This window comes from Sceloporus occidentalis, unplaced genomic scaffold (genome assembly GCF_023333645.1).
Source record: "Sceloporus occidentalis isolate IW3139 unplaced genomic scaffold, rSceOcc1.0.p SCAF_30, whole genome shotgun sequence".
NCBI classification, from domain to species: Eukaryota; Metazoa; Chordata; class Lepidosauria; order Squamata; family Phrynosomatidae; genus Sceloporus; species Sceloporus occidentalis.
This window is the reverse complement of record NW_028317010.1, coordinates 5,469,343-5,493,977: the sequence shown is the minus strand read 5'-3', so window position 1 is coordinate 5,493,977 and position 24,635 is coordinate 5,469,343. Positions and strand designations below refer to the sequence as shown.

At 37.1% G+C, this 24,635-nt stretch overlaps 1 protein-coding gene across 1 annotated transcript in view; it reads right to left on the bottom strand.

The window, feature by feature from the left end:
- The window catches only part of LOC149298955 (inositol polyphosphate-5-phosphatase A-like), a 217,842-nt gene that overhangs the window by 88,475 nt on the left and 104,732 nt on the right, over positions 1-24,635 (bottom strand). Inside the window, exons 5-6 of the mRNA XM_089486955.1 lie at positions 7,161-7,224; positions 5,424-5,527 (exon numbers count right to left, since the gene is read on the bottom strand). Coding sequence (XP_089343081.1) covers positions 5,424-5,527; positions 7,161-7,224 — 168 coding nt within the window. The remainder of the gene's footprint in view (positions 1-5,423; positions 5,528-7,160; positions 7,225-24,635) is intronic.

Genomic DNA, 24,635 nt, shown 5'->3' with positions numbered 1-24,635 from the left:
AAAGTAGTGAGAAACCATAATCGTATGGGTCCTGGTACTTTCAAGGTGCCTGGCCACACTTTAGGCTAGCTGGTGCATTTTGGCAATTATTTGCATTAAGCTATTAATGTATTTCACAAGTGCTGCCTTTTTTCCTCTCTTTTCTATTGTGAGTCTTGAAAACCATTTATCCTTAACACTGATATGTGGGATGTTTTAATAGGAACCGCCCTTGTCACTTTAGTAGGAATCGCTTCCATGTCTTTTTTATGCAGATGGACATTTCCTGCCACAGCACCAATTTAAATCTGCGAGAAGGTGTGGTCAGTGACCAAGTGAAGCCTGCAGTCAGGTTGCGATTGCTTTCTCTCCTGCTTGGATTAATGATCCAAATGACCTTAGATCATAATCCCCATTTGCTTTGTGCTCTGTCAGCCCCGACCCTTGCCTTTGACCTTTCTTCTGATTATATTCTTTCTGTCATGTGCTCAGCCTGCCTCAACCTTGAAAAGGAACCATTTTTCTACCCAGAGTCATCTACTGATTGTCTTCACGCCTAATAACTTCTTGGTTTTAAATGCCTTTGATGCAAACAGTTCAGGTGAGACCGTTACCCATTCTTCTGTCTACCTATGGTACTTCATGTAGCCATTTAGTATGATATAAAAAATATATTACAGTTGTATCAATTTAGAATCTTGTTGTATTACAACATTATTCCACATATAAATTAATAGAAAAATGACCAATTAAATATTAAGGCTACACCTCAATTACTTAAACATTTACTGTGGTAGAGACACACCCAGATTATAATTAATATTAAAACTTAACTTTTAATAAAATTAAAACAACAATGCCAATTCATCTCAAAAGGTGACAATAGCAGGATAAATTAATACAGTATAATAAAAAAACACACTTAAAGCAAAGAATATTGGTGTTTAAAAGCTTGTTCTTATAAAAAGACCTTGTGTCTGTAAACAAATGTAACAGGTAACAGAGAAAACGGAATTTTCATTATTGTTTTAATTTTAATATCAATTAAAATATATCTTTTTAATATTAATGGTAATCTGGATATGGCTCTACCAACTCCAGTTTTTTTTATTCCAAATATAATATCAGAAGAACTAAAAAGGGACTTACTCTTCCTTAAGAATTAGGAAACCTATGTCTCCCCCATGTATGCAAAAATGCAGGGAAAATATAGCACAATGTCAGTGTAAGTTCATTTTTGTGGCATTTGATATATAGCCCTCGTAGTGCTTTAACATTCTTGAAATGTGACTAGTAATAGCCTTGCTAGTATCCACGATTAAATGCTATGGGACTTTCTGGTTCCCTAGTGTCACTTCAAAGGTCTCCATAACAAATCTGGCACTACGATCCCTTTTTTTTTGGAAAGCTTTCAAATGTAGAATTCTTTATTAGAATGAGACACACAGGAACAGAATATGTTGTTTTGCACCATAAAACTTCTTACTGATGTACGAGACAGAATAATTTGAATGACTGAATACGTCTGCATAAAATAACCCACAATCCAGAGTTCGCAAAAGAAGGTCTTATTTCCAGAACTTGCAGAAAGGCCCCTGTACTCAACAGAAGAACTGCTACATAATACGGATGAAATGTCTAGGACAGGTACTAGATGGACATCATAAGCAGCTGGGTCATTGTCCATTGTTACTTATAGACACATTAAAGCTTACCTGAGGAAGACTAGAATAGTTCATTGTTTACAAGATGTTCTGGTCGTAACAGAATTATATTCTGTTACTCATATTAAATAAAAAATAATTTGTTTATTGCTATGCTGCTTAATTTATTTGTTCAGTTGTTTTGATTTATTTTAAATATCCAGCATGCAATGGAAAAACCTCTGGAAAATGCTCTTCTGTCATTCCTGATGCTTTTGTCATCAAGTTGTATTAACCAGGTTCAGTTCCAATTAGCACTAGGATGGTCTATTTCATGTGAGTAGTATCCATCATTAGCCCATGGCTAGCTAACAGAGGACCATTTACAAATTATAAAGGTGTACTAGGGCTTGGGGAAATAAATTGAGGGTCACCAGATGATAAAGGACCCAGCCTTTTGTAATTATTTTGACACTATATGATCCGTACAGCCAGACATACTACTCTTCAAGAGATCGATAATTAAATTGATTAACATTAGGTCAGCATAGTGTTAAAGATTAGAAAAATATTCCCAGCTGACGCACACAGTGTTAGAAACAGGGCTTGCTGGGTTTCTCGATAGTAACACTAAACTGTGCAAAGCCATTGATTAAAGTGGCGATGGTGCTACCTAACAACTAGGACAAAGGTATATATGTGTCCAAAGGGGCATAAACTACAGGTAACCTCACTTGTGTTGCACTAATTCTTAACCAATATCAAAATTATGTAATTTCTATGGGACCATTTGGTTCACATGTTAATGTCTATGGACAGATGTGTGAGTAAATAAATAGCACCATACGGCACTATACTTGATGATTAGACCTCCGGGGCAGTGTTTTAATCTCAAATCAGGGATAGGTGGTAAATTCCACGTACCCCCCACCTTTACAACCCATCTTCAGGCCGATCAGCTTGTAGTATTCTAGATCTGCCACCTTGCAGCTGCAATATGGAGAGACCTTCAGCGGTCCCAGTTATGGATAAGCCCTTTTAATGATCCATAACTTCGTATTTTTCTGCTTAGGAGTAATCATACCTGGCCATAGAGGGTCAACATGTTATCCCATTATTATGGAAGTGTGAGATCAATAAAACTATAGTTTTTGCTTTCTTTTGCCATAGAAAATAAAACATGTTATTTAACTGGACAATTTTTTATTGATATCAGAAGAGCCTGTAATCCATTATGAAGAATTTATGGTATGGATTTAACATAAGCCTAGTATATAAATGACAACAATAGTCAAAATAAAAAACACATTCCGTATCTTCTGCCCAACAACATTGCATTCTCTCTCAGGATTTCTTAATAATATGATTTTTCCCCCCCAGACATTGGAGAGATCTTGAACACAGGCAGTTTCATCAACTAAAAGATAAATAAATCACTATGAAGAAAGGAGAGACTGCAGTGAGGTTATCACCATACAGCCTTACCCATGAAAGGTTTGCATTAAAGCATTAGTGAAATTAATTCATCTTTCATAAGAGCTTTGAGCAGTATCTGTGATCTATGATAACAACCAATTTCTCACTATAGCCAGGGACAAAAAATATGACTCGACCCTGATAGACTACACATATCTGCTTTTTTTAAAATGGTCTAACATTATCTGAAGTGCTGCTCCCAAAGGCATCTTTTTTGGCTTATATCTTGCCAAGAGTCCCCATAAATTAGCAGGGAAAGTTTTGTACATGTTATATCCAGTAGGTTAAGTAATTATTTTGAATACCATTATATCTCAATCACCGTAATTACTTTTCAATAAGCCTTAAACGGCGGCAATAAAAAAAGAAGAGAAATCACTCTCTAGCTCACGAGGGTTGTTTGCATATACTTCTAAGTTCGTTAGAAATCACTTGATGTTTACGAGAGACGGCAGAAGACAATATAAAATTAAATTGCCTGTTACCTGACAGCGCCTTGTGCAGTATTAGCATTCATGAGTGTTCTAACAAAGCAAGATAATGAATGCCTTTAAATCTCCATCGTGAAGTATGTTTGTCTTAATAAACAACAGACACTAAATCGAGCGAGCAGTGACTTGTAATTTTGTATTAAGGCTGTAGATGAAAGTGGTAAAAAAAAAAAAAAAAAAAGTATGGCATATGATTTTTTAGTTATTGTTGATGGCGGAGCCAATCACTGGACTGAGGTCCAACAATCTGGATAACTCAGCTCTTGTATGATGAATAGGGCCAGACTTTCCTCAACACATATCAGGGTGAGTTTTTTCCTAGGGGCACACATGGAGGCAAAGGACGTGGAACTGAATGGTGATCTACCCATTTCCGCACATTCCCCACTCACTTTAACCAAGCCGCTTGAAACATAGTTAGATGTGATAAACGACATTAAGTGGCCGATTTTCACAGTACCTGTATGGGTCAATTTTTTTCAGACCTCTTTTTCCTAAATTCAGCAGTAATAATCTAATTTTATAGATAACAGGCTCACGTTAAATATTAGCAACAGTGCTTTTTCTAATCTTACAGTAGAAATAACATTTAGGAGCACTCAAATATTTTCCACTTGCGTCTTTTTCTCCCAACACCTCCAGGTCGGTAGTGCTCAGCCAGACATTACAACACTCCACAGAGGTGAAAAATCTCCTTACCTGGAATGTTCAACTCATGTAAAAGTGGAGCAGAAATCGTTTTTACTTCATCTGTCCCTAGTGAGGTTTTGGAAAAGTAAACGGTCTACAGAAGCGGCAAAAAGCAGACATCCAATTTATACAAGAAGACCTGGCTGGCCACGCTAGGCAGGAGAGATGTACAAAACACCCTCTGAGGTTTGCAAACAATTTCTGCAAATGTTCCATAGAAATCGTTTAACTTTATTTAGTGAAGCTGCGGCAGATGAAAATGCAGACAACACAGCTGAAATGTGAAAATCAACTTCAAAATATTTACCAATTCTAAACCAAGCAGTGATAATGTTAAAGCGTTGATGTTACATGGCTGAAAATGTATTTACTCTGAAGAGGAGTAGAGTTAAAGCAGGAATGCACTTGAAGATATTCATTTCCATTGTGTGCTTGTGAGTAATTATTCTGTGGCCATGTAGTGCCCAAGCATGTCCAGTATAGAGAAGGTATGTGCAACGATTAGAAATTTGAACCTTGGGTCAGTTTTAAATCAAGATGTACTCTTGACCATTTAGCTTGTTAGTATGCGGAAATATCATAATGTATTCACTAAACTGGGAACTTGCAGATGAGCTCAAATCACCTTGTCGATTAGGGGCTGACACCAGTGAGCTTTGTCTGCAAGAAAGGCTGAGCTGACCCCAATGGTTGATGTTAGACAATAAGACCTGTGGTCAAGAATGGACTGGGTTTTAAAATTGGACCTAAAAGTATGTGCAACCACCTGATGGACACACACGGTCACATACTATGCTCTTACACGGTTGCAGTGTGTGACTGTATCCAGCTAGTGTCTGTACCCCAAAAGATGAGAACTGGCAAGGGACAATGAAGGTATGTGGTAGGTGCCATTGGGCATTTGACTGGGACTGGCTGCAGTTTGAAGTCAAATGAGAGGGGTTTACCAGCAGCGATTTCCTCTATTACATGTGCTCCATTCACTGACCATTTGGACATATTCTATACCATGCATGAGAATACTATGTCCAAACATATTTTATTTTATTATTTTGCTATTGTAAAAACTTTAGAGTGCAGTTATTTTTGTCAAAAAGGTCACGTGTATTGTAAATCCAGCCCAGGTCCTGTTAAAAGTACTTACCTCTGGAAAAAACTCCTGTGGGAACTTTTCTTTTTCCAACATCGGAGTGCTTTCTAATGTGTCCGAATAGATCTCTTTACCAGTAACTTTCCTGTACTTTTTTGCTAAAATAAGAACATATACAAAATAAGTCATCTGAACAGAAGCCATATGAATATGTTGACAATGTTCCTGGATAATCTGCATTTGTACTTTTTTCACCAAGTAAAACCCATATGACATTACCATTATAGCTAATAATCGTATTGGCTGCTTTGGTCCAATTTATGTGACGGCTGAGGGTTAGTATGTCGACAGTGTCAGAAATTGGGAAAAATACAACGCATGGCACAGGAAGGTAAGCAACACATTAAGACATCAATGCTTAATTAAAGAAAATTTATAGCCATTTCAATTTGGTTTATTATATGTGTTAATGCTGTCCTCCAGGCATCAATCATATTCACAGTCTCCTTGATTAAGAACATCAACATATTATGCTGAGAACCCATTAAATATTTTAAAGTTGGAGAACGACATTTCTGGGGCAGCTGACCAGTCATTAAGAAGGTCCTACATCATTTTATTGTAAAAATTGCATCATGCCGTGTCCCAGAAATACAGTAAAAAGTTAATTGCTTACTAATACTGTACATGATTTGTTTGGCACATGACATGATGGAAACCCATGATTTACATAACAAAAAGGGATTTATAAGGTAAAAGTTCCAATTGCGATGTCTACAGAAATATATATATATATATATATATATATATATATATATATATATTTATTTATTTATTTATTATTATTTATTTTTTTTTACACAGCACTGAGACCCTGATACTCCCAATTATAATATCTCTGGTAATTTGGCTTCCTACTGTAAAGAAGAAAAAATTAATGAAACTGAATAAAATGAACCAATTAGTTCATTTCACATTTACTGGCCATTCAGAGACGTTTCAAATTAGTATGATGTAAAAAGCCGATTAATGTGGTCTGGTGCTATCATTCCCAAGAAGGAATGAATAACCTATCAATAAAGTTAATGTGCCTAATTCGGTAAATTACCAATTTTAGCAACTCAGTACATGCGTTATCCTAAAACTTACATGCAAATGCACACAAACTCAATTTAGGCAAGCTAAGGTTATGCTAAAAGACATAATAAACACTTTGCTTAACCACTTTGTTTCCAGAATCACTTAGTATTGAGCTAGGAACTGAACAGATGTCTGCAAAGTGGAGCCTATCTTGTAAATATAGCTAGATACCTGCCACCACGACCAGAGAAATCATAGGTGAGCCAGGTACACACAGAAATATAGAATTTGACAGCAGATAAGGACCATTCGGAACATCTAGTCTACATGTTGTTTCCTGATTTCAGCACTCAAACCTTAAATCAGTCTTATGTTTGATTCAGGATAGCTATATGCCTAACTCGTGCATGTTTAAGTTTCCTTACTGTGTTAATCTCTACTACCTCTGCTGGGAGTCTATTTATCCACCACCATCTCAGTAAGGTAAAACATTCTCTGGCTCCTAAAATCGTATTGCTGGCTCCTATATTCTAAACCCAGTTGTTTTGCTCTCTATGGATGCTGTCCTATACTGGCTTACTAGAAAAAAACACAGAATCCTAAAATGTTCTTTGTAAAAGAATTCTTAGTGAATCAGTTGTCTATACAAGTTGTGTATTCTCCTTAAATGTTTGTAGATTAGAGTATTTATTGTCTAGCAAGTAAATTTACCTTTGAAGTCATACTGGTACACATTCTTTAGAGACTCGTGAATAAAGTAGAAACTTCCAAGTGCCTGCAAAAAAAAAAAAAAAAAAAAGTGTTAGACTTGGTTCTTCAACTTGAGCTAGCGTAGTTGATATCCAGCAGGCACAAACACTTACAGCTCTTGATATGGAAGCCGAAAAAAATACAGATTTGGGGTAAAGAGAAACATAACTGCTTTCTGACTGTTAATCAAGATTACTTTTGTTTAATTCTATTGGGATAATCACAAATGCCCACATTTACTAGAATTTTTTCTCTCCCTTCAGTCTGTAAGTGGATTCCATATATTTACTCTCCTTACTGCAACCAATACCGCCCTAGTTGTATCAGAAGATCCGCTTTGTCTTGTGTTATTTTAGCAGAGCATCCAAAAGCTATATCATAATTCATAGGTGAGCCAAGGGTCAAGGGTCATGAACAGGAAAAATAGTAATAATCCCACTGTCTCTCCTTCAAAATCTTAAACAAGATATATATATAATGCTTTGTAGAAGGGTCCATGACATATGATTTGTAGGGCGTGAGCAACAAATTGGGAAGAGGGCTTGGATTTGGGGTGGTTGCGGCTTCTGCTCTTTACCCTGCATGGGTGCTTCTATGAGCATGTTGCTCTACGCATATTATAAGTTTAAAGTTTGACCACGACTGCCATCTGTAAACTCAGGGAAAACCTAAGTCATGGCTGCCTTGTTCAGCCCCGGCCATTATACATACACAGAGTAAATGATGTTAGCAGATTTTAATCTCTATTTAGCAATGTCGTATTAAAGATTTGTTAAGAATGAATTGGAAGAAATAACAGCCTCCATCGTAATGATGTCAAACAAATCAGAGGTATTAAGCAAGTAATTACGTACCCCAAATAATAGTGTTTGCTTTGCCTTTTTTACTGCTGGAGTGACAGATGCCCTCCTGGCAGCCCGTTGTTTTGGCTCAGCGATTGCTGCATTATTTATGACAAGCTGCACATCTTCAGATTAAACATTTGCTGATTTGTCAAAAGCACAAACATGAGGTCCTGCCCATCTCCTTGACATATTAGTTCATCCAAGAGAAAATACTGTCACGCATTTAATTGATGAGTACACTTCCTTGTGACCCGAGCAGCCCGTGTTTCTTTTATTTATCCCTATTTCCCATGACCCCCTTTTCCAACTTCCATAGCCGGGAAATGAGCGATATTAGCAAAGTCAAGGTGAACCGTTAATATAAAAGGAACGTACAAGGAACAAAAATATAAAATTACTACATAAAAAACTACAGATCAATATAGGATGGAGCTGAACTAATTGGACAAGTCATCACATCAGGTTATATTTATCCTAAAAGTCTACATGTACTACAGCCTTAAACCATCTACGTTCCCCATGTTTCATTCAAGAGGACCTGCTAGCTAGCTCTCAACATCGTTACATTTATTTATTAAAGGCGCTATAGCTCGTACTTTCTGCTTTTGAATCACTGATTTTTGTAGGTATTTACTTTAAATTATAAAATGTCAAATGTAGGATTTGGCACATACGTTCCTAAAACTATTCCAAACGATACTATTGACATTTCAGTACAATTATTAAGCCTCTAACATTTTTTTTAAAAATGGGAAAAGACACATTATATATACATATATTATATACCTTATGTGTATATCATGGAAGCAGCAATCTTAACTACCAGTTTTTTTGTTTGATTGCTGCTTCCATTATACACACATAAGGTGTTTTTATATCCATATATACTCCTTTTCTTATTTGTAAACACTGTTACGGGGTTTAATAATTGTACTGAGCTGTTAAAAGTATAATTACGATGTGAGCGATTATTCCTTCCATTTAGTTATCACTTCGATTGCCTTTATAATGGAAGCTGCTTCTGATTTGTGGAACAAGAAGGATTAGAGCTTCGGGATAGAAAGCCCATTGCTATATAGATTCTGCCACAGATCTAAGTTCCCCCCCAAATATTTTCAAAACATCTATACTTGCCTGACGTAAAGTAAAAAGCACAAACTTTAGGTATATTAATTTGTTTAATCATGCTAGAATTAAGTTGGTAACAGTCCTTGTTTTAAAGAAAGGTAAATTCAAATTATTTCACAGAAAAAATAAAATTTTAAGTGTAAAAAAAAACAAAAAAAAACAAAGAAAAATCTAAAGCTTATATTATTTTTATATGGATATTCAAATTGATAAATAACCTAGGGGTATTTATTATACTGTGTTTTGTCTGTTCCTAAACCTGACACATTTAAGCATAAACATCTTTGTCAGCTTCTGGCCATCATGGCAAAGATGGCTTGACAATTCCATGCTTGTTTGTTCCTCGGGATATCGACAACATGTTAAAAAAAATCAAATAGAACTACTCAGACAAGCTAGTCAAATTTACTTCTGTGCAGAGCAAACATTTAATGCATTACCTCAGGACTCGAGATCAAACTAATATGATATTCTGCATATTAAAATAAATATATGTCAAATAGATTGGCCATAATGACACAAAAACAGTAATTCATGCAGTCATAAAATCCATAATTAGCTAGAATGAATATTGAAAGTTAAAGTTCAACCAAAGTTTTTGAAATGTTTAACCTGCTATATCAATATAGTTCAACGAATCCATTTGTTAATGGAGGTTCCGCAGTTGAAATATTAATCAGCAGGTCGTGCTGACAGGAAGCCCTTATCTCTTACCAGTCCCTTTAACCGAAGTGTATGTCAACAGCATTTTTGTCACGTCTGTTATTGATTAAGTGTCTGTTTTCCGAAAAACAATGAAAAAATTATTCTACATATTTATAAACCAGACTGTCAGAAGCGCACATTAATTTCCCATTAGGAAAAACGAAGTCTATTATAAGCCATTGTTTACTTAAAGAACAAGAAGCAGTGACAAATTTGGAAGAAATGTACTTTTCCGTCGCGTGACAACCTACCAATAACAAACAGATCAATATGCTGTCAAAATATAAATAAGTAAAAATCCAAACACAATTAATATTTGGGAAAAAAATACTTAATGGGTGGTGGGCACTAGCATTGGTTTGCTGAGTGGTCAGTTGCAATTGGGTTAAAGAAAGGACAATCTCATTTAAATCATTTTATGTGCACCTACCTTTTCAGCGCTGCTAATCCCTTGCAAGATCCCCCTATTTAAAAAGTAAGTACTCTGCTCATGGGAGGTTACATTACAGAAATAAGCCAGTGATATGATAACAAGCATCTTGTGCATTATACATAAGGAGTAACAGGGAGTCTAGATGGGCTTAATCTGCTGTCAAATGCTAGGTTTCAGTGTCTAGAGAAGACGTAATTAAAGGTGTCATCATAAGTGGCAGCCTAAAGTCCACTTACGCACCTAAATGCCTTGGGGTAAACCATAGAACCATAGTAAACCATAGAACAAACAGGGGCCTAACATTACATCCCTGAGCCAAGGGACAGCAGAAACCACCAGCTCTCCATGAAGCAGGACTCATAGAAAATGTTCTATTATCCTACATTAGGGCATTAAGAGCGATTATATATTTAAGACAACTAAAGAAAATTAAGTTAGTAAAGTCATATAATTTCCTCTCCTTTGTCACTAGTTCATAGTACGCAAAGCTAACAACACACACCTTTTCTAGAGTAGAAACTTGCAGACACTCAGAAGGTAAAATACAGAAAACTTGACTATATAAGTAGATGATGATTCACTTAATGGACACTTTTCTCTCAATGTACTTTTTTTCTTAGGCCATAATCCCACCTATGGTATTCATTATGTAATGGTAACCCACCCCATTAACTGTTGTCAGAAATACTTATGTATATACTGGGCATCCTGGTGGATCAGTGGCATGACATCACACAGAAGCATTCTATGATGTCATACAAAATATATTTTACATAAATGATTTATTAAAATACGTTTACCAATACGTTTATCGTATACGTTTATGGTATAAATGTTTTCTTTAAAATAACTTTTTTTTAGTACACCTATAGAAAAACCTCCCACAATCCAAGTTACTTGTTTCATTAGCATTGTACCTGATGTGGATTCGTATTTAACAGCTGTATTTTGACACCGTGGCAAGGAATACGTGGTGTTGCTAATAATAATGAGCAAAAGCATATATTTGTTTGCAATGATCATAACACACTTAATCAAATCTAACCGAAGTAAGACCAAATGCCTATTATTCATTAAAGGTGGAGACTACGTCCTTGCACACACATCAACTGTCATTAGAAAATATTTGATCACTTTATATTTGCAAACAAATTAGGTGACTAGCAATTTATCATTTCCTGAATTAGACTTATCAGCAAAAGTACATATCATTAAATAGTTGTTGTGCTGTTTGCTGCAGGTTGTATTGTTCTGCCATACTGACATTTACAACTTGGATTGAGCTGCAAGATCCTGTTAACCCCTGAACCTTTAAATTATTATTGGCTTTTCAGATAGTGGATAAAATCAGCAAAGGGGGAGAGGAATGTTTCAGAATGGATAAGAGAAGGGGAAGTTGTCGCAATAAGGGGGGTTATTATACAAATCCCTTCCAACACTAGCTAAATCATTACTATTCGTATGTAACAAGTTTGGGAGGGGTTAATGTTATCTTTGCAATTCACTCAGCTGCTCAGGTGAAAAGCTTTTAACACTGGCTGGGTTAGAAGGTACTAGGTATAAATAACGTCTTGTTTTTTTTAAAGTGAATGACTGTAGTGCACACCTATTAGATGCGCCATCTATAGTAGGTGAAAAGAAAAAGGATCAATCTGGCATTTCTCTTCCCAAGTGCAAGCTGATGGAATGGCTGTCATCCAAAGACCTATTTGATCCACATATGACCTGAACAAAATCAGGGTCCACTAACCAATTTTGGCGGCTATATATTAGCCCTCAGAACATGTCTGCATTTAGATTTTTCTTGAGCCTATATATCCAACTAACCGTTTCTGTAACTCCCTTTCTAGCTATGTCTGGTAGATACTTTACCAAAATACTGGACATAGGGCATGTGATGGCACACATTCTCCCTCCTCTGTTACTTTGCTGGTGCTCAGAAGTAGCATTATCTTTATTTTATTATCTTATGTAATTGAGTTGGACTATTCCATGTTGTCCATCCAGTTCGATTTAGAATGAGCAAGGCAAGGATTGCAGTTTAAGAACACCCTTCCTAACCAGCTAGAGATGAGTCTTTGCTCTCCAGTGTTTACCAGACCTTGGTGTAAATCAGAAACCACAAAGCAAATGGGAAATGATCCTGAAGTCAGGTGACTTGATAGCCATTGGTTTAGAAAAACACCTGTCTGCTTAACTGTCCAGGTCTACAAAGCACAAGGTCACCCTATATGTCAAGAATGCTTACTTCCAAGATGGTTCTCCAGACTAGCCCAAATATCAATCTCTCATGCTAGTATCTATCCTTATGTATGATGTTATCATTACATCCTTTAATACATATCATCTATAATATAAAAAAAGACACTACATTGTATCTGAATTAAGGGTTACATGAAATGAATGTTTCTTGCATATCATCTCGGTGTTGTATGGTAAATGATATTTAGCATGTCATATTCAGATTATATCGTTCCTCTTCTACAAACCCATATAACTGCCTCAAAATGAGAGATGATTGATTTACAAAGTACCATATTTTAAATTGTATATGCCTGGGCTAAACATGAAATAATTGGACAAAGTTGTTCCCGTGTCTGACCCACCACAATCAAGCCCCTTTCAAGGTTGACTGCCTCTATGAGAAATATGTGCATAATTTCATTTTGTCTCCCTTCCAACATCCAATGTTAGAAGTTAATTAAATTGCTTGTCCATTGTATTCATCCACTTACAAAGTTAATGATATTCTGGTCCTGAATTAAAGAGAATTTTATAAAGCTTGCTCAATGGAACCTGGCAGACTATGCATTGAGGAGCTGAACTCTGTCAAAGTTTCTGATTGTGGCCCTTCTAATTAGGAGACAAAATAAATGTTTCCTTGTCTGCCAATTCAGAAGACAAGACAGCCTGACAGGGAAACTAAATGTATTATTTTTACAATAGCAACTTAATAATAGCTCGTATTGGCCATAATAAATCCCAATAGATTAATAAACCTGTTAAATTAGTAAATTACAATAACAAAAGAGATGGTATACAGCAAGAAGGAGGCATCAGGAACATTATAAAGGGATTCCTTTAAGAACAAGCACTTAGGCTACTAATTGTTGTTACTGGTGGGCGAGCCAACTATGGCAGGCTGTAGGACGAAGTGGGGTCAGTCTAGACCCTGACCTGACTCTCTAATTCTACACATGACTACAGCTACTCTTATTAGATATCAGGGTGCTCCTGAACTGAACCAGAAGCCTTTTTCTTGTATTTTACTTCTAGTTCCTTATACAGCCACTATGGTGTCTACAGTAGCCAGGTTATATTATTTATATCATAGCTGGACGCTTTCTATGCATTTACTTGGACAGAACTAACTACTTTTTGGGGTTTTTACCATAAAGACAAATGGATATGCATCCACGGTTAAACGTTGCCAGCCTTCCTCTGGGCTTTGCTCCGGCTTCCTTTCCTTTCGACAAGTTGGGCAGTGACCATGTTTGGGCTCCAGCCCGTACCAGATCGGTTGGCTTTGACTTTTTAGAACACATCAAAAATCACATTATATTCAGGGAACTAATGACAGTAATTATTAAGCAAAAACAGGAGCCATTCTGGTAACACGTGCAAAATGTGTAACCCCTGGTAAAATCATTCCACTATAGTGATTGTTCTACAGTAAACACTTCATCAGAGCATCTAGTTGCACCTTGATCAACATGGACCTGCAAGTCTCTTGATATGTCCGTAGCTCATTTAAACATGCTTTTAAGATGTGTTTAATTGTGTTATATTGCTGTGATTTATTTGCTTGATCTCAAAATGAAAAGGCATATATCACCACTCTCACTATTTCCTGATTGATTCTCTGGAAGATTTATACGAAAGAAGGCAAACAAGGCTGTTTCTTTGCCTTATAATGTTTCAAGATAGTTTGAAACTTGTACTCTTATATGGTCTTTTTTTAATATGTGGAAAAGGACAAAGCACAGGCTTTGTAACAGGACAAGGACAGAGGCTAAAAATAAATTTGCATTAGTTTGAGCATTTCTAATTTACCTGCACCCTTCCTTGCACTGAAAGAGTTAAAGCAATCATGCTTTAAAAGGCACAAAAAGAAGAATATTTTTGTTCATTATTTAGATGAAAGGCGTAGAGTATTGTGAAAGGTTAGAGAAATACCATTGTGTTTAACTAGACAAGTCAAATGTATTGCAAGCTTCAAGTAATCAAATGAATAACCCTCATTGTAATATATCAAACAGCCGTAGGACAAAAGCAAACAAAATTAAAATGCTGAAGTGATGTAAACTACTGGATACAGATTATTATGATTTATAATCTTAGGTAAGTACCAAAAACAACTTAATTTTATGAAGTGCCTTTCTGCTGCAAACAATGCCAAAAGTGCATTTCAAAATATGCATATTTCACAGTTAACTTTACATATTACAATTCAGAAAGAATAATGTCACTTCTATTAAACCTTTTAGCACAGCAAAATAGAATTTCAATTTCAAGCTTGCATCCAATTATAAAATTAGCTTTATTGCATTATACCACTTTGTATATCAAAAAGGTTATGCAAAACAAAGGTAATCCATACATTTTCTCATTAATTAAATCACAAGGGACGTTCCTGCCATTAATAAAATCCTCAACCTTTTGATCTTTTAACATCATTATCCTTTCAATACCATAACTGTATTCACACAGATTACAATGGTGGATGCATAATGCAGATTAACTAATATAATTAAAAGGCAAAGTATTTCCGCAGATGCAGCCAACACCCATACAGTCTACTTATAAGTGAGCTCTTAGCATTATGAGTTTCCAGTTCCTATAAAAATGCACCTAATGATTTTTAAATTACGCTAATTACATCATGCAGGTATTTGCACTCAGTTTTTTTCACCATTATTATTTTTTGCATCTCAGCATGATATGTTGATATTTGAATTTTAACATAAACCATCAAGATCTAACAGACTTGCTTAGACTTGCTTTATTAATAATATACTTTGGAACTTCCCAGGTTTCCCCGAAATCTCCAGGTCAGTTTCTTCTTTCTTAGAGCTATGTTTGGCCGTACCCTCTCACTATCCACTCCCCAACAACTAAAGACTGCCTGTGGATAGCCATGCCCCTAAGTGTGGTTAGGTCTACCTCTCTATGAAGATGCTCTTCCTGGAGAAGAGTGCCAGATGGCCTATACTGGGAAGTTCCCAGGTATGACTCCATGAGCAAAATTGTGGATTATTTTCATGTTCAAAAATACCAATACAGAAAAACCAGACACAATAGCCCTGGCTCTGGGGAAGATTGTATCCTTAGTCTTCATAGGTGGAATATTCTCATCTAGGCTGACTAGGCCTAGGGTAGCAGCAGTCCCCCTGTCGTATAACTGGGGTGATCAGGCTCTCTAGTGAGACAATTCTCTTTGGGCTGGTTGTGGAGTTCAGAGATCATCTCATAGCCGTCCCATATACACTATGGAGCACAGTCCCTAAACAGCACAGCAGACTGATGATTCAGGATTGTAGACGGCAGCCATGTACGTAAGTGGTAGGCGCTGGCTGGAGAACTGCCCTAGGTCAGGCCTAGGGCAGCACCCTGCCGTTCTCACCTCAGTTGCCGGATCACGATCTCCCTCTAGTCACATCAGACCTCGCTTTACCGCTCCCCTCATCACTATGCGCCGGCAAATAATGCCAAGAGCGGGGATATGACGTCATCCCTGCTCCCTGCAGCAATAGCCGGCGCGTAGTGATGAGGGAGCAGTAAAGCGAGGTCTGAAGTGACAGGGCTCGCACTCCCACCACAGGATGGAGGATGAAGAATGAAGGATGGTGGAAGAGGTAAGAGATGGGGAGAAAGGGGTGTAATGACAGTGTATATGAATGTATGTGTTTGTAAGCTTGTGTGTGTGTATGGACAGGTGTGTGTAAGAGCAGTATAGGTATTTGTAAGCTGTGTCTAAGGGCAGTGTATGTGTATATTTTACCCCAGTGAAACCGAGATTTGTGTCAAATGGCAGTAAACTGTCCCTTTAATCATCCAGTTTTACCTTAAAATGTGGCAATAATTACCCAAAAAATAAACAAACATACTTAGTTATGTAAACACACAACCTACAAATAAGTTAACTGCTACAACGGTAGCAAAATGTTTAGTGCCGAGTTCACAATGCAAGTTAGATATAAAAAGCAATACTTTTAGCTTTTTGGCGTTCGCCCTAATGCACCAGCAGTGACAAAGTACGAAATGGTGGCAAACTGATACAAAAAAATTGAAAATGAAAAACAGTGAGGTTAAAGGGCAAAGGTAACACTGAGGGGCAATCTCTTCACAGAACCAGTGATTGAAGTAGCTGTCTGCGTGACACCAGTTATGGTGATGAAAACCATCACCTACTGAGTGAATTAACGACTTCAAACATTAGACAATCCTCCCTTTCTCTACATTAATAGACTGCTAGGGCTGATGAGTTTTCTCTGGCTGAAGAGCACCTTGTAGTCATTTCTAAATGGTTATGAGTATGAAAACCTCCAGAAGTATGTAAGGAAATTCTTCTCATACTTAGCTCTGTAAAGATAACAGAACGTGGTAAGCAGCACTTTGAGTTTCAATGGTTGCATTTGTCACACCACGTCACAAACGTATACCAGAGGTGTCGCTAGAGGGGGTACTGGGGCTGTAGCCCCCCCCCCCGAGTCTCAACTTTATAGCTCAGAAAGGAGACTTTGGGGCTAAAGCATACTTAGGATCTATGTGTCAAATTACTTGCTCTCTGCCAAAGCAAAAGGTCACTTCTCCAGTCTAGTACTCTTGGAAATCTCTGCTTCTTTTGATACTGTTGATCAACAACTTCTTCTTGACTCACTTTTTTCTACATTTGAGAGATACAGCTCTCTCTTGGATCGCCCCATATTTGTCTAACCGTTCCTTCTGTCAGCTTCGCTGGCAAGACATCATCACTTCTTCCACTTTCGGTTGGTGTCCCCCAAGGTTCAGTCCTTGGCCCTCTGTTGTTATCTCTTTATACTTTATCTCTTAGCAAACTAATCAACTCATTTGGCCTCCAGTATCATCTATATGCAGATGAAGCCCAGATCTACCCGTCTTCTACTGTCTCGTCTCTTCACTGTAGTCTGTCCTAAATGCTGCTGCTAGGCTTATCTTCCTTGCACGCGGCTTTTCTTCTGCTTCCCCACTCTGTGAAATCCTCCACTGGCTCCCTATTACCTTAGGAATTACATTTAAAATCCTTGTACTAACATAAAAGGCCCTCCTTAACACTGCTCCTCCATACATTTCTGCCCTCATAAAAAAAATACTCCCCTACTCGATCTTTATGTTCACATGGGCTAAGGCTCTCCTCCTCACTTATCACCACTCCCTTTTCCCATCTACAAGATGACTTCACTCGTGCTGACCCATACCTCTGGAATCTATTTCCACCGAACCTTCAGCATTCACCCTCCCTCCCAACATTCAAGAAAAATCTCAAAACCCACTTCTTTAGAGAAACCACACCATCTTAGTTGATAGAACTTCCCTGTCACTGATACAACCCCCACACTACCTCTCACCCTTTCTCTATTCCTTATGTTTGTCCTCACCCCATTCCCTCAAGTATAATACCTAACGTATCGGTTTGTCTTAGTCTGTCAATTCTAGTCTTGTAGTACCCCTTGAAAGAGGTGCTGCGTACATGGTTGGCGCTATATAAATAAAAGATAATAATGCTATTAGGTTGGTTTGACAAGACCCGTCTTTCACAAAACCATGCAGACTTCTATTAATTACCGTATTTGCTCGATTATAAGACGAGGTTTTTTCCAGAGCAAATGCTCTGAAAAATACCCCTCGTCTTATAATCGAGGTCGTCTTCTAATCAGACCTCATTCTGCTGGGGCCGTGCTGCTTACTGGGCTTTGGTCGCGAGCAGCGTCCAGGAGAACAGGAAGCTAGCACAGTCCTCACATAATCTACCTCCCCCCTCCTTCCTCTGGGGGTGGGGCCAGAGAAGTTGCTGGCACAGCCGGGCCCCTGCAGAAGTCTGCGAGTGGGAGATCTGCAGTTCAGGTAAGGGGGTGGGGAGTTTGAGCGTGTGTGTATGTGTGATTAATGGAATGAATGAGTATTTAAATGTTTGTGAATGAGTGTGTGTGTGTGTGATAGCATGGATGTGTAAGGGAGGTGGGGGTGGTAGCATGGCATAGGGAGGCTGTAATCACACTTCTAACATCCCCAGGTTCCAGCATGTACTGGCTGCCTTGGCTTGATAGGAGTGTGATTGCTGTTAGCAGTATATATATATATATCTCCAGAAATGCATTTTAACCCCCTATATGCCACTCAGCCCCATGAAATCCCTTTTAACTCCCTATATGCCAGAGTGGCATATAGGGGTATAAGGCATATCATGGGGCAGAGGGGCATATAGGGGGTTAAAAGGCATATCATGGGGCACAGTGGCATATAGGAGGGTATAAGACATTTCTGGAGGCAGAGTGGCATATAGAGGGTTAAAAGGCACATCATGGGGCAGAGTGGCAAATAGGGGGGTATAAGGCATTTCTGGGGGCAGAGTGGCAAGCCTGGGGGCAGATGTCCATAACTTGGGGGGGGCAGGTTGGCAAATAAAAGGAAATAAAAAATATATTTTTCTCAATCATAGCTTTTATTAAATATGAAAATTAGTTTACATGAATTGATATTTACTAGTAAAAAATTTTTCCTTTAGGGTAGTCTTATATTCAGGCTTTTTCTTTTTTTCCCCTAAATTAATATTCAGATTTTGGGGGGTCGTCTTATAATCAGGGTCGTCTTATAATCGAGCAAATACGGTACATTCTGATTCAAGATGTATTCTTAAATGTCTTTAGCAACCCTTCAAATAATTTCCCCACTACAGATGTCAAGTTCTCTGGCCAACAGATATCAGTTGTACATATACCTAGATATATGTATTTACACTAAATCTAGATGGTCCCTGATTTCCTTTTATAGGCGATTCATACAGCTATAACTGCAATCAAAAGCTTCCTAAAGTAATAAGCAGTTTTTGATAGCACCATGGATAAATTTTGGTCCACTTCTCCATACACAGCTGCTTTAAGTCAGCTCAGGTACTTCCTCAACATTTCAAAGGTGTTTATGTTGAATGATGAATGGCCTCACATCCTGCTTTAGAATTCTCAGATATACAGAAGAATCCATTGTTCGTTGAGTGATAGGAAATTGCCTTCTTGTGACTATTGGTATGTGGTTCCTAATATAGAATGCTATATTTGCTTTTTGCCAGTCCATGTTCCCCAGAATATTCCACTTTTCACGCATATATCCATAGAATATTGTTAGAGAACTCCTGAAAGCATTCAGGTACTTTTAAAGCAAACATTTTCTTAGAAAGCAGTGGTTTCTTCAATGCAATTTTTAATATTTTTTTTATGGCGGAGTTACGAGCACCGGCCATTGCTGAAAGGACTCCTTTGTGACTGTAAATTTGTCACATGCCTCTTTCAGAAATGTGGCAGGGTGAACAAATCTGAGAAGATTCACTACTGTCCCAAACATAATCGAATGTATTTGGGTACAGAGGCTCAGGTATGGCTGTGTTACCTTATTTCATGTAGAAACAATGGCTTTATAGAGATGTTCATGAATGTCTTTCTGCTGACAATGTTCAATATTGTATTGGTCATGGCTCACCCAAATTAGGCCTTGTTGATGGATTATGACTAAGCACTGAGGCGCGAAACCCATCCAGCAATATACCGTTGTGTGTGGATCTACACATAAAGCCTTCACAAGCATCTTCAAAGTGCTCTGGAGTCTCTTGGATTAATTTAGATGAGATCACGTGTGTGTGTGTGTGTGTGTGTGTGTGTGTGTGTGTGTGTGTGTGTGTGTAATAACAACACAAACACATAAAGATTGCAAGTTCGGTTACTTTGCGCAAATGAAACAAGAACCAATCTTTTGTGTTATTTGTTCTCCGATCACACCAAAATCAATGTGAAAAATATGCAACAAAGCAGAAAATCAGACAGGGGTAAATACTTTTTTTTACACAACCATAATTCATGTCCTCCCTGGGAATAACATAACAGATTAATTAATACAAAAGGAGACCTTTTCCGTCTGAGAATATTAAACGAAACTTAAGCCATGCTATCATATAAAATACAACTTATTCGTATTATAAATAAATATTGTGATTTTCATCAGCATCATTCATCACAATATCTAGACTGAAGTGCTGTCCAAAGCAATCTGAGACATTCACTTAATGGGAAAAATTGCTATCAGTTTGCAAAGCAATGATAAATGCAGTATTAAGATTTAATGATTGAAACTTTCTGGGGCCTAAACTCTGACCCTGGCAGTCGGAAATTTAAATAAAAAGGTTAAAAGTCTGGCCTTATGCATTATCTGGTCTTTTAGATTTTAACCTACAGGAATTTTAACATCCTATTTATAAAATTATTCAGCATATGCATTTACATCACTGTGGTATTGTCTTGACATCAGGATGAAATATGATATTTTCTTCAAAAGAGAAACATTCAGAATTCAAAGCAATTTGTTAGATGTTGACCTTTAGGGTCAAGATCATGTTTCACTATTTTGAATATAATTTTATTTTTTCAATGCTGTAGTCAGCACCAAGGAGTTTTATTTAAGGCATTCAAGCAAGCCTATTGTTTATTTTTTTAAATTATTTATTTTAAAATGTAATTATTTTTAATGTTGAGGTCACAAAAGATTAGCTTTTAAAAAATAATTACGGCGTTGGGAGAAAAATGTTAAGTGGCTGCTAACCATCAGATAGGTAAGAAGCATTCCTGACGTTTCAGGTACAGGCCAGGTTCATTCCAACACAAGACAAATAATGTTCTACATTCTGCAAACCTGTTTTAAAAATGTAGTGCTTTAGAATGTGTAGCCTTATTCTTGGTGTACCCATTATTCTTGATGTACCCTGCTGCCCCAACACAATACCATAGTTTTCAAGTGTCCCTTGGAAAGAGGGAGAGTCTTTCTTTGGGACCCACATACCTTTGTCCCCTTTTTCTTGCTCTGATGTTACTCTTTTCCAAGAGTTTACAATATTTGATAAATTTATCATCAGGTTCTACAGCAGTAAAACCCTTAATCCATGTGGTTTTTTTTGTAAAAGCATCAAAACATGTTTCAAATATTTTAAAATCATGTAATTTAGCTCAGAATCTGTAAAAGGAGGCCAGGAATGTGACTACAGTTTTCAGGTTTCTTTTTTCTTAGAATCAAAGAAAATCAAAATAGACTCATACAAATAACGCAGATTGTGAATATCTACATAAATAAGGAACCAAAACTATGTTCCACGGACCTAAACTTCGGGAAACATTAACAATTAAACTGAATTTGGAATAATAGCCTGGGTGACAGCCGACAACTGATAAGCAGCGTATAATTTGCTAGACTATGTTTTGCCGGGTCATCTACTCCTTATGCGAGACTCTTGCGCTGCCTTTTTCATATGTAATAAACTACAAAAATACATTATCTGATAACAACATTGACCATTAGCATAATTATATTGAGTGCCATTTTGCAGATTACAATTGGTCATATTCAGAGATTTTGTGGAGATTCAGTAAGAAGGTGAAGATCAGGGGCATTCCCAAGGAAGGAGGTCATAATGGATCATTAAGTCACAATAATTTTATGTATATTTCAGCGTCTCTTAATTACTGTAACGTTCTAAGCAGTCATTTAACATGCTCTCTATGCAGATATGGTCACTACTGTTTGAACATTTGATTCTGGGATTCTGGTAGCGATTCACTAGTATATTATCTATGTCAGGAAAGCAAACAGATGAGTTAAATAGTTCATTAATAAGGAAAAAGGTACTGAATGCATTTTTAGGATAGTGCTCTAACAGGGGCTCTATACAGATAACAAAACCATAAGTAAAGCAAGTTCCTTTGGTTGTTTTGGATCTTTCATAAGCTTGTTTCTTATTTTTTCATATTTCCCAGAATAAGCAACATTAACTCAAATTTATGAAAAGTTACACTTTCAAAAAAATCCACTTAGTCTTTTGTTAAATGTATTTAGCGTGAACAAAAAGGTCAATGCTCCCGAATTTGCTGAATAAATAAATGTTGGTTCGTCGGATGAATCACTGGAGAATTGGTGCATGGCAGCGAATGAATAACCGGCAAATGCTTCCCAAACCCCATTATTTCCCTTTTTTCCAGCAGGCCAAAGATTCATGTCCCTGCATGCAGCCAGTTCATTACGGAGAAATATCATTCCTCTTCTGGCACACACCGGACGGCCCTCTCAGCCCCACGAGGACCCTTTAATGTTTAATTTCCCATCATCTGCTCCAGTGAACAGCTTAATCTCTGCTTGTATGATCAATACTATATCAGTGTAAATTAAAATGACAATTTTAAAGTAATTAAGCCTGTTAATGCTCGATTCAAATGTCATTATTTGCACAAGGGATTGAGGAGAAATTACATCGTGTCTTGGGTGACAAGGAAATGTTTGAGTCGTCTCAATCCTGTTGCCGCTATGCCACTGGAGGCTTTAGCAAAGCAGATTAACTTCTAGCTCCTACTGTCACGATACCTATCCAATTTCAAGAGAGGATAACACAATTTGATAAATTTGATTTCAGCTCCAAAACTCAATTATTGTGATATGGGATGAAAACTGGGTGGAGACTCACAAGCATGGTCCAGGAAAAAAATTTACTAAAATCAAATACGTACAATGAGAATTAGATTTGCACTAACCCACTCATTTGTTAGTTTAAAGAAAATCTTTTAAATAATTGCCATTGTTGCAAGAACTTAGATTTATTAAATAGCATCTGGTTTCAACCTAACGGTAGCCAGCATTTCAGAGATTCGATTCTCTGAAAAAGCTTGTTTTATCCTTCTAGAGCCCTGCGAGTATTCATCAGATGAATAAGATGACATCACTGGTTTATTGGATCTTATAAATACATTTAGGAAGCTCCAACAGGTGGTGAGTTTTGGTGAAGTGAATCACAGCTATGTCAATATATAGCCACTTCTTAAATAGCCAGTATTCTTAAAATGGAAAAAAATCCAAATGTCGCAATACAGCCTTCGTCACATTACCAATACCAGCAACTTAAAAAATAAGCATCGCTCAAAACAGAATTCTTTAGAGTTGGTCGCTCATATAGAGAAAAAAAACACAATAAGACATCAATATATAATTACATATATAATATATAATATATATATATATTATATGTATCAAACAACCGGCAATGAATGATCCAACAAGGCCAATGGTTAGATTTAGACCAATGACACAAACTGGAGAATTCCATACAATCAGATCCCTAAAGGCCATATACAACCCAGCTTCAGAAAATGTGTCCTTAAAAGTCTGCTAAGGTCATGTCACCATTAGATTCAGGTGAATTCAGATGAAGTCTACACCTGTCCGCAGACATTTCACTTTATGGGGTCTGATCATCTCACACATATGCCACAGATTTTGCTTACCAAAATCACATATGTTCCTGACAAGTTCAGCATAGTCAAATACTCTTGTTGATAAATGGATGAAATTAATTCTACAATCATTGGTCGTAGAGTGAGTTCAGGCCAACTTTGACCCTAAATGTTGTTTAATTTGTAGATGGAGCTCATGTCACAAAGGGAGAGTCAATAATTACAGAAAAACAAAAACAGAAAAAAATATACCAACATTACAACTTCAACAATCAATATATGACATGCAAAGGAAAAAAGCATGGTTGCATATTATGGGTTGTCAGAGAGCTGTAGGGGGTATAGTTGCAGAAATACAAAGTCAGGTACCCTGCCATCAGAAAGCAGAGAAACTTCAGTATAAAAATGTTTTTAGATTTATTCGCATAGGCAAAAATGCCATGACCAACTAACTAACCATCAAATCCACATTAAAGGAGGCTGCCTACTGCTACCGGGTGGCACTAATTATTTGAGTGGTCATAAGACCAATAGCTTCTACATATATGAGAGGACCCAGGCTATGAGATCTCTTTCAGCATCACATGATACAATTGAATGAATTCATAAGATATTCCATGAGGCTGCTGCTTTAATGGTTCCTTTTTCAGTGCAATCAGTTACCGGGGAGATATTATTTAATATGGTAGAAATTTAATTTATTTCAAAGATATGAAACAACACTTGATGGAACAATTTCTCCAGCAGCAAGGAGATTGATGTATTTGCAGATAAAGAACAAATTCTATCAATCAAGGTACATCTCAATGATAGAGCGTTGACTGCTGAA